This window comes from Pipistrellus hanaki, assembly GCF_964339955.1.
Source record: "Pipistrellus hanaki genome assembly, chromosome: 1".
NCBI lineage: Eukaryota > Metazoa > Chordata > Mammalia > Chiroptera > Vespertilionidae > Pipistrellus > Pipistrellus hanaki.
In genome coordinates, this window is record NC_140503.1 from 47,773,923 (window position 1) to 47,784,723 (window position 10,801).

The 10,801-nt window shown below is 42.0% G+C and overlaps 1 protein-coding gene across 1 annotated transcript; it reads right to left on the reverse strand.

Moving 5' to 3' along the window:
* Positions 1 to 1,496: 1,496 nt before the first annotated feature.
* GCNT3 (glucosaminyl (N-acetyl) transferase 3, mucin type) lies at positions 1,497 to 6,374 on the reverse strand. Its single transcript, XM_084873581.1, has 2 exons — positions 6,034 to 6,374; positions 1,497 to 4,657 (listed from the first exon to the last, which is right to left on the reverse strand). The coding sequence occupies exons 1-2, from the start codon at positions 6,254 to 6,256 to the stop codon at positions 3,285 to 3,287; spliced, it is 1,596 nt and encodes a 531-aa protein (XP_084729707.1). The 5' UTR covers positions 6,257 to 6,374; the 3' UTR covers positions 1,497 to 3,284.
* Between the last annotated feature and the right edge of the window lie 4,427 nt (positions 6,375 to 10,801).

The window sequence follows — 10,801 nt, forward strand, 5'->3', positions numbered from 1 at the left end:
CGTGTCAGTCCTCCATTCAAAGCCTTCCTGTGGCCTAAGGCACTCATAAGATGAAGACCCTATAATGGTTTACAGAGGCCTTCACAGCAGCCCTGCTCCCCTGTGCTCTGCACTTTTCTTCCCTCCCGCCCTTTACTCTGCTCCGTGTACACTGGCTTCCTTGCTATTCCTCAAACATGGCAGGTGTGTTCCTGCTCAGGGCCTTGCCAAGTCTCTCCTCTTGGCCTAGAATGCTTTCCCACCATGGGTCCTCATGGATCATTTCTTCGTCTCCTTCAGATCTTTACTCAAATGTCACTTTCATTAATGGCATCCCTGACCACACTATTTAAAAATTCAAGCATCCTCTCTCCCTATCCCACTCTCCTAAGGTTTCTAGCACTTGTCTTCTAACACACACACACACACACACACACACACACACAATTTACTTGTTTATAGTCCATTTCAAGCTAGTATGCGAAGAACATGAGAGTGGAAATATTTGTCTGCTTTGTTGATTGCTATATATCCCCAGGGTCAAGGACAATGCCTAGTAAGAACTTAGTTAATAGTTGTGGAATGAATAAATGATTCACTAAATGGAAGAATAAATCTTCAGTTCAATAAGGTACTTACGGCATATAATGTAGTTAATCGTTCTTATACATATATTATTTCAGAGAGGAGAGAGAAAGAAGAGAAGCGTTAATGATAAGAGAGAATCATTGATGGGCTGCCTCCTGCATGGCCCCTACCAGGGACCAAGCCCACAACCCTGGGCATGTGCCCTTGACTGGAATTGAACCTGGGACCTTTCAGTCCATAGGCTGATGCTCTATCCACTGAGCCAAATTAGCAGTTCTTTCCATTTTTAATTCAAATACATAGTCTCCCCCAAATAAGTTATGCTGTCTGTTCCCAAAGAAGATTAACTGCCTTTTCTTCCTTTTTAAAAAAGAATTCAATCAAGAAAACAAAAATTATAATAGGCAGAGTGTGCATCAAAACAGTTATTAAAACAAGTTTACCAATAGACCACAAATCAAAACTAAAAAAGTAATTCAGCCCTAACTGGTTTGGTTCGGTGGATAAAGCGTCGGCCTGCGGACTCAAGGGTCCCAGGTTTGATTCCTGTCAAGGGCATGTACCTTGGTTTGTGAGCACATCCCCAGTTGGGGATGTGCAAGAGGCAGCTGATTGATGTTTCTCTCTCATCAATGTTTCTAACTCTATCATCCCTTCCTCTTTGTAAAAAAAAAAAAAATCAATAATTTTTTTTTTTTTTTTTTTACAGAATTCAAACCTTGATAAGTAATACATGCCTAGTTGCTCGATTCATTTATAAGATTTTTCCTTTCCAGAGAGAGGTTAAAAAAACAAATATGACTTAGAGGGAAGAAAAAAAATCAACAAATGTGTTCACTTAATTACATGATTTCTGAAATAAACTACACAAATGAGGGAGAAATTGGACCCTTCAGATAGGAAGACTTCGTTATTAAATAAAGAGCACTTTCTATGCACTTGAATGTATTTCAAGGAAAAAAAAAAAATGTCAGTACTTTGAAAATTCCAGAAACTTCTTCCCCCAAAATGACAAGTTCACAATTTAGTTTATTTATATAAAAAAGATAATTTATTTCACATGAAAATATACAGAGGAAGTCAACTATGAGGCCAAAGACCCAGCCAGGTTCTTTCCTCAGAATGCGTGCATTCCGGGAAGCCTTTCTGCTCACTTCCCACAGCAGTGAGGGTGTCCGTCAGCTCCCCTGCTGGGAATAGGCCTTACGGAGACACATCTGCGGAGCCCATGACTGTCCGTCAGCCATCTCGGAGGCAGGACTGGGGGCAAGGTGAAGAAGATCCATAGTACGATGCAGGTAAGTTGGTAGTGGCAACACCCATTACCAAAAAGTACAACTTTACCAAAAGCAGTCACTATAAATAGAATGTTCACTGTCAGACAGTGATAACTAGGTCAGAGTACATGGGTTATGGGGAGAGTTGATTATGAGAAAAACACTTGATTGAGTCATAATCAGACACGAAGAAACTATTATGACATATTAATGGGAACATCATTCAAACTGTGCAAATTAATTTGTATTTAAATCATTTTTCCAAAGCATATTGTATGCAGAAGATCAATAGCCTTCCATAATGCTATGACAATTATCTCTGAAGCTTCAGAGATCATTGTTTCACTGGGTAACATTTACAGGGAGTGGAGGCAAATACACACAAAATTGTCTCCCCAAGGAAATGTATAAGCCAAAGAACCCCAAATAGTGACTCTTCCATTCACATACTTAAGAGTTTTCACTCAAAAAGCCTAAATGTGAAATAACCCGATTTCCTGGTTTAAACAGTCCTAGGTTATTCTTGTTTTCCCACATAATTTTATTAGTACAGCCACCCTCCCTCCTGTAAAAGTGTTTCAGTTTGGACAATAAATTATATGGTGACCTTACCTAAACTAGCTATTACCTTTGTTATGGAACGTTGGCTGTGAAGCTAGCTAAATTAAGGTTGTAATTTTCCCATAAAGATACGGTGGTCAGATTGGTTAAATCACCCTGCCTTTTCCCATACAGAAGAGTCACAAATCTGGCAATGTAAACAACATGAGGAGGGCTTTCAACAGTGACAGCATCAGCTCTGTACCTCTCTATATATTTTTTGAATTTGCTGTTTATACAGCCTGACATGATCATTTTTGGAATAATGGGGAGACTCTGGCCAGCCACGAGGGATTTTAAATGCCACCAATAGTAATGAAAAGAAAAAAAAAAAAGTATCACACTTTTATTTTATTTCTAGCTTCCCAAACAGAAAGCGGAGGTAGAGGTTTGAATTAGGAGCTATTTATTTTTAAGTTAATAGTACAAGAGAAGGCCTTATTTCCATCAAACTCCCCCTTCCCCCTACCAAGCCTAGAATTATTAGGAATGGCATCTCCACAGAATGGAAAAACTGGACACCAAGCATTCAGCTAAAGCCCAAGGTCCCCTGTCACACTTCCCTCCCTGGCTCTCCCAGATAATTAGTTCTTCTGCTCACTCTGTGAGAAAGTCAGTGCAGGGGCTACTGGGAGTGGGGTGAGCTAAGTCAGTGTTCGTCCAGGATAGCAATTTGCAAGGCAACAGACCTACTTACCCACACTCCAATAGCAGCCCCCTAGTCCCGCGGGAAGCCATGGATTCCAGAGACCTGGTCTCCCACCCCACACTGTCCCAGCACAATCTGGGCATGTTTGCACATGTTCTTGCCCCACATTTCAATGTGAGGTAGCAGTTCTCTCAGTGTGTCTCAGAGTTCAGTCTGTAGATGGCCTTATACCGTAAGTATTCTTCTAAGCACTGGAGAACATTATCATCCACCTTTGGGTCGAACTTGTTGGCCAGCAGGTGATGGTTCTGAAGAATCCAGGGAAGGTCCCCAATGCCATAAATACAGATAGACCGCTGGTGGATTCCAGAGCAAGGTGCATAAGGCGCCCCCATGCTGATGTTTCCTTCGTGGTCTTGCCATTTTACCAGCCTGGCAATGGCAGCCATGTCTGACATGTGAAACTTGGGGTGGTAGGGAACAGAGCCAGGCATCCATGGCATACGCTGAAGTGTGGCCCAGAGGTGTTCATCGGGACTATAGGTATCTTTGGACCACTCCATCAGTTGCCGGGCTTTGGGGTTCTCGAAGACCTGCTGGACAAAGCCTCGAGAAGCCACGATGTAGGCATTCCCCGTGAACACAGGCACATTAGCAGGGGGAGGGTCCTTCCTCTTGTTAGTCATGTGTATGGTGTCTGCTACCTCATAGTGGTACTGCCAGCGAGATCTTTTGTTCTCAGTAGGTATCTCGGACTCCATACTGTTCTTCCCATTCAACATCTTGAGGGCCAGGACCATCTCAGCATTGGTCTTTATGGGAAAGTCTGTTCCGCATGTATTCAGGAAGTATTTCCAGGGCACTGAGCTCCGGAGCAAGTCTTCCATACAGTTCAGGTCCGCCTGCACCCTGGACCAGGAGGCATAAACCACCCGAACCAACTTACTGGCCAGGAAGACATTTGGGAAGCATGAAATAATTGCCCTGACTGCCTCTTTGAAAGTGTCTGGGGACTTCTGATCCACGTGGACACAATATACGTTCTGAGGGGCATACACAGCTCTCAGCAGCCTTTCAAAGTTTTCAATCTTCTCGTGGACCACCATAGAGTATGCAATAGGGAAATCTAGCTCCTCTTTGCTGAGTGGGTACTGTATGAACTTCCTTTTGGCCTTAAAGTACTCGCAGTCTCTGGTCATGTTGATGTAATCAGTGTCTGTGAAAGGCTCCCGCTTCTTCTTGACCTCCAGCCTGTCCAGGAGAGCCTCAATCACTGCTTCCTTATCCCCTTGGATGATTCTGGAACAGTTGATGGATATCTTTGCTCTCAACTGCAGGGACTTGTACAAGATGTCCCTACAGTGCTTGCTTTGAAAGTTCTCCAGATCCAGGGAATCAAAGTTGCATTTCAATCTAAGAGAGAATCTCAGAGCAAAAATGGCCAGCAGCAAATAGCAGCCCAGGGCCCACAGGTAATGCTGCCTGCAGAGTTTCTTCTTCCACCAAATCATCTTCATGGTATCAATAGAGTTTGGGCCCAGGAAAGGAAGAGAAGGTTGGAATCCTTGGACAGAACAAAATGCCTTCAATTACAAACTAACTCTGAATGTGTTCCCAGGAACAGCAAGTCCAACTCCAAAGTGATGGCAAAATATATTTCTTCTCTAGACAAATATCCTTAGTCAAGACCTTCCTAGGAACTCCTTATGCTTGGGTTACTAATGGAGGTCTACAACCTGACCCTACAAAGAAACTGCTCATGCTACAGTCAGGACCTAACTCCACCTCTACCCTAGGAGAAAGGGAAATGGAACTGAGGACCTGCTGATGTAGAGGTGGAATTAGTAAGAGGAACTCCCTACCTTTATTCCCCATTCTTCCTCCACCCTGTTTCTAGCATAGCTCTTATTGGGACCTAGAATTTCTGATAGATCTAGAGAGAAAAATCCATGAATTTCAGACTCTCAGTATCAGTTGTAGAAATTCAAAAGTCCTTTCAAGTACATTTATTGATGTTATTTGGCAATTTATATGTTAGGATGCTTTCACCATCTATAAGTCATTGATTAGATTAATATCTAACCACCCTTTTATAAAAATATTCCTTTACCCTGGCCAAGTAGAGCACCATCCTAAAATGCTGAGGATAGGTTGCAGGCTCAATCCCCAGTCAGGACACATACAAAAATTAGCCAATAATTGCAAAAATAAGTGGAAAAACAAATCAATCTTAACCTCAATCTCTCTCTCTCTCTCTCTCGCTCTCGCTCTTGCTCTCGCTCTTGTTCTCGTTCTCTCCCCCATCCTTCCCTTCCTATCTCTCTTTCAAATCAAGCAATAGATAAATAAATTTTTTAAATAAAAAATGTTCTTACAAAATTGTATATAATCCAAAAATGCATTTATTCATTCATATAGATAACACTAATCTATCAAAATTTAAAATATTTTACACACAGATACACACAGAGTTATGCATAAAAAATATTTAATGAGTGCTTTCTATATGCCAGAAATATTTTTTACATGGTCCCGCTTAATCTTCCCAACATATATACAATGAAATATTATTAGGCCTTTTCTAGATAAGAAAGTAGACGCTAAATAACTTGCAAATATCACATATTAAGAAGCAAATCTGGAACTCCCTCACTCTTCCCACACACACACCCTTTTTTTTGTCTATAATCTTAATACTTATTCCTCCAAACCACAGCTACTTTTCAAAAACAACATAGGATACTGAGTGTCATTTAAAGAAAACCAGATTCTCTAGATAAAAATCCCTAAAAGGAGAGAAAGAGAAAATGTGACACATCCAGCAATGGTTGTTTTTCTCCTTCTGTATCCTCTTTCTAAGCATAAATTTTGTTACTCTTTAGTAATAATTTTTCGGGAATCTAAGAGGAAGACATGATGAAAGATTAAGAAAATTCTCACCTTTAATAGCTTCTTTCTTACTTAGGGTAGATCTCTTGCCACTGTGTTTCTGTTTCCCAGGGAAGATTGGTTGGGTTGCATAGAAGCAAATGTGAACATCATATCCTTGGTCTTCTTTTAGCCTCTCCAAAATGTACTTTCTGATATTCACAGGGCGTCCAAGAAACTGCCTCCAGCCCTCCTTAATTTCTGCAGAGTAGAGAGCAGCAAGTGGCTTTATCATTCACCTTTCAGTTTCCTGCTCTCAGGAGCATAATCTCGAGTCATTCAGGGAGGTGAGTAAGGCAGGAAAAAATGCTGTCACTATCTGAGAAGGCAAGGCAAGCAACTATTTCAACCAGGACAGCCCAGTTTATATCCATGCTCTCCTGCCAGAAAACAATTTATAAAAACCTGTCAATGGCTCATATAAGAATTTAAAAGCTTCCCCACCTCCACCTCCACCCCAACCCAACAAAGAATCATAGAAGCACACGGGTATTTCCTCTGCCTTCTTATAGCCTGGAGTCCAAGTGTTGCTCCTCTTATGTTCCCTGAACATTAAAAAAGTAAAGCAATAAAAAGACAAGGATCATTTCTTTTGTTTTTTGCTTTCACTTTTTTTTTTTTTTTAAGTCAATGAAAACCGGGATGTATTCTTCAGATGGCAACTACTTGAAAAATTTCATTTGCCTGTCTTTTCATGACTGTTAATAACCTGCACACTAGAAATAGCCAAAGGGTTCCAGATTGTAGGTCTCCCTCATTAATTCCTGTGAGTCTCGGGTTCATTATAGTTTGAAGAATGGAAAACACTCTGGGCAGTTGGACCTCAGTGAGAGCCCCATGAGCTGATCTTGGCGATGCAGAGTAGAAAATGCCTTTTTCAAAGACACTGGCATCTTCACTGTTTGCCCCATCTCCTCACCCCCAAACCAGCCCTCCAAAAATGTAGCATCCTGGCCAAAATATTTGAAATACAAATCTAATATAAAGAACTTAACTAGTTATAAAGTTAAGTAAATAACTGAAAAGGTGTGTGTGATGTGAGAGGGAGAAGGCACTAAATGATTAGGGAAGCAGCAATTGCTGGAAGTAGCTACCACCCTGAGGCTGAACGAATGAAGGAAAAAAATGGGAATTATTAACCTTAGAATTTGAAGGAAAAAAAAGGTGCCAACAAGCTGAAACTCAGAGCTTTGATTGGGACTGTATTACTATTGCTGCACTGAGCTCAGAGGAAGGCCCCCTAGGCTGAGATCCAGACCTCTTATGAGATGGCTGGTGTCTCTGTCAGCTGAGTTTACAAACCATCACTCCAAAGCGTAGGCATGGTGATGCTCAGAGGCAGGAAGTAGATAGGAAGCAAACAGGAAGTCCCGCCTTCAGCCTAACCATCTCCCTCCAGCGCCCCCTGTTGGCAAAGCCTAGTAGTTGGCTGCTAGCAAAGCACAAGAATCCCCATCTCTGCATTTCAAACCTAGTCCACGGTGCTGGACTTCCTTTCAAGGCAATAGCATAATGACCAAGTGTTGCTGTCTTCCTGCAAGACTATTTATGCAGACCCGAATATAACATAGGGGGTTGGGATCTTTTTCTTTCTTTCCTTCCTTTCTTCCTTCCTTCTTTCCTTTCTACCTTCCTTTCTACCTTCCTTTCTTCCTTCTTTCTTTCCTTCCTTCCTTCCTTCCTTCCTTCCTTCCTTCCTTCCTTCCTTTCCTTTCCTTTTCTTTCATCTCCCTTGTGTCTTTCTAACTGTAGATGAGGACAGCCAAGGCAGGGAACCGTACAGAGTCATCTTCTTTTCTATAAAAACCACACATCAGAGTCTCTCAATAAAGAGAAAACATTTTGAATATTTGATTTATAAGGTAATTAAAAGAGGTATCCCATCTCAATTGCTAAATATGCTAACATAACATTAACAAATTGTGTATATTTGTTGAGATAATCTATATGTTAGTAACAGCAAGTAAGTAGTATTAGGGTCACACCGGGGCTTTGACAGGACACAAGTGCAGGAAAGATTTCACAACATGAGTCCAGGTGACTATGAAGATATGTTTATTAAAGCTAGGGACAGTGAAACAAGCACAGAAGAAGCAAGAGGAGAGAGCCTAGGCTGGGCTGCTTTAGCTCATTGGAAAGTCAGCGAAAAGGGGGCCTTGGGAACAGGGCCAGGAGGTTAGCCTGAGACAAGCTGTCATTGCCCATTGCTCCCCTGATTGCAAGTCTCATAGAGTCACTTAGAGTTTGGAAGGTCTGTGTCTTTTTGGGAAGAAGTGGGGGAAGAAGAGGGAAAAGGGAATGATGCAGGTATGCTCCCCAAAGGGAGAACGTATGCTGGGTTCTTTGTCTTCAGGATTCTCTCGCTCTCTTGCAGGTTGGAATCTTAGGAGAGATATTAGGGGAGGATTTTAACAGAATATTTATCAGTTTTCCAGGTGTGCTTCTTCAGGGTCCTGGTCTCTACTGATTGGTCAGTGCCTGGGCGGGGGTGGTTAGTCATTGTAGCATGTCCTAGTGTGCCTCGGTGGTTTTGCTGCTTTTCTGGACCTGGAGCTGAAATACAACTGAGGCTAGATGTTATGTCTAGGGAGGGTCTAAATTGCCCAATCTGCTCCTTCAGCTATTTTTCTCAGCTTAGCTGTTCCACTTTTCCTGCCTCACTATTAAGGTGCTGTTTTTAATACAGCAAACTCTTCCCACCCAGATCTCTCAGTCCTTTTCTCCAAATCATTAGGCCTGCATCCCTTGAGTTTTGAATTATAAACCCTGCATGTTTGTTGGAGGGTCTAAGAGTTTCAGCAGTGGAGAACAGAGAAACTAAGTCAGATTCCCTGGGGTGGATCTGAAAGAATCCAGTGAAGTTTAATGTTAACTTTGACGGGGTTCATTAACTCTCTAATCTATCATAATATCACTAGAGGCCCGATGCACAAAAATTCATGCACTTGGGGGAAGGGGAAGGAGAGCCCTCGGCCCAACTTGCAGACTCTCGCAGTCTGGGACCCCTTGGGAGATGCTCACCTGCCAACTTAGGCCCACTCCCTGGGGGATAAGACCTAAGCTGACAGTCAGACATCCCTCTGGCATCCCAGGAGTCTTTGGGGATGTCCGACTAACAGCTTAGGCCATTCCCTGCAGGGAGTGGGCCTAAGTCCTCAGTCAGACATCCTTAGTGCTGCCGCTGATGTGAGAGAGGCCATGAGCTGACTTCTGGCTGAGTGGTGCTCCCCCTGTGGAAGTGCACTGACCACCAGGGGGTAGCTCCTCCTTGAACATCTGCCCCCTGGTGGTCAGTGCACATCATAGCAACCAGGGATTCCTGGTCAGTCCACCATTAGGGTCAATTTGCATATTACCCTTTTATTATATAGGATACCCAACAGTCCCAACAACAGGGTCAGAGGAGGGCCCAGATAGCAGGGATCCAACCATTGTAAGCAGAATTTAAAAATTGACATATACACTCTTTTGCTTATTTTACTACGGTGGCATTTATATCTGGTGTCCACTCAGCTGTCTTTATCTCTGTCTTTATATCAGCAGCAGGGAAATAGATATTGGCAGAATTCCAAGGCTTCCCAGAAGAGAAAGGTCATGGATAGCAAGGACAGTACCACAGACCAGAGAAGAGACATGACTCAGAGAGGCAAGAAGTGAAAATAGATAAGCTGGCACAAACTCAGTTAATGTGTTAGTGAATGGGCTGAAGCTGGGGTTTGAAAGAGACCAAAGAGGAAGAGGAATGGGTGGTTCTTTAGTCCCTAAATTTATTTAATATTCATTGTTAGTGAACTCATAGTGAAGATGGTTCTATGAGAAGTGGTTAAAAGATCTAATATGTCCTGGTTGGTGTGCTCAGTGGTTAGAGCTTTCGGCCCTCAGAAACCATAAAAATCCTAGAAGAAACCAGCAAAACCTCAGACACCTCTCATAGCATATCTTTACTGGCACATCTCCTAGGACAATGGAAACTGAGGAAAAAATAAACAAACGGGACTACATCAAAATAAAAAGCTTCTGTACCATAAAAGAAACCATCAACAAAATAACAAGAAAGCCCACTGCGTGGGAGAACATATTTGCCAATGTGACATTCGATAAGGGTTTAATCTCCAAAATTTATAGGGAACTCACACAACTTAATAAAAGGAAGATAAACAATCTAGTAAAAAAAAAAAAAAAAAAAAAAATGGGTAAAGGACCTAAATAGACACTTCTCGAAAGTAAACAGACAGAAAGCCAAGAGACATATGAAAACATGCTCAAACACTCTGAGAGATGCAAATCAAAACAACAATGATATACCATCTAACATCTGTCAGAATGGCTATCATCAACAAATGACAAGTGTTGGCGAGGATGCGGAGAAAAAGGAATCCTAGTGCACTGCTGGTGGGAATGCAGATTGGTGCAGCCACTGTGAAGAACAGTATGGAGTTCCTTCAAAAAATTAAAAATGAAACTCCATTTGACCCAGTAATCCCACTTCTAGGAATACATTCCAAGAAATTAGAAACACCAATCAGAAAGACATATGCACCCTTATATTCATAGCAGCACAATTTACAATAGCTAAAATTTGGAAACAGCCTAAGTGCCCATCAGCATATGAGTGGATTAAAAAACTGTGATACCTCTATACAATGAAATACTATGCTGCTGTAAAAAAAGAAAGAACTATTACCATTCTCAACAGCATGGATGCACATGAAGAGCATTACGCTAAGCGAAGTAAGCCAGGCAGAGAAAGATAAATCTCATGTGATCTCACTAATTTGTG

What these genes read in the sequence shown, in the direction of transcription:
- GCNT3 (XM_084873581.1), bottom strand. Translation starts at nt 6,256, where the DNA reads ATGATAAAGCCACTTGCTGCTCTCTACTCTGCAGAAATTAAGGAGGGC. An exon ending in TAAGAAAGAAGCTATTAAAG is followed by an intron (nt 4,658 to 6,033) that starts GTGAGAATTTTC and finishes GTTCTGTCCAAG; the next exon opens with GATTCCAACCTTCTCTTCCT.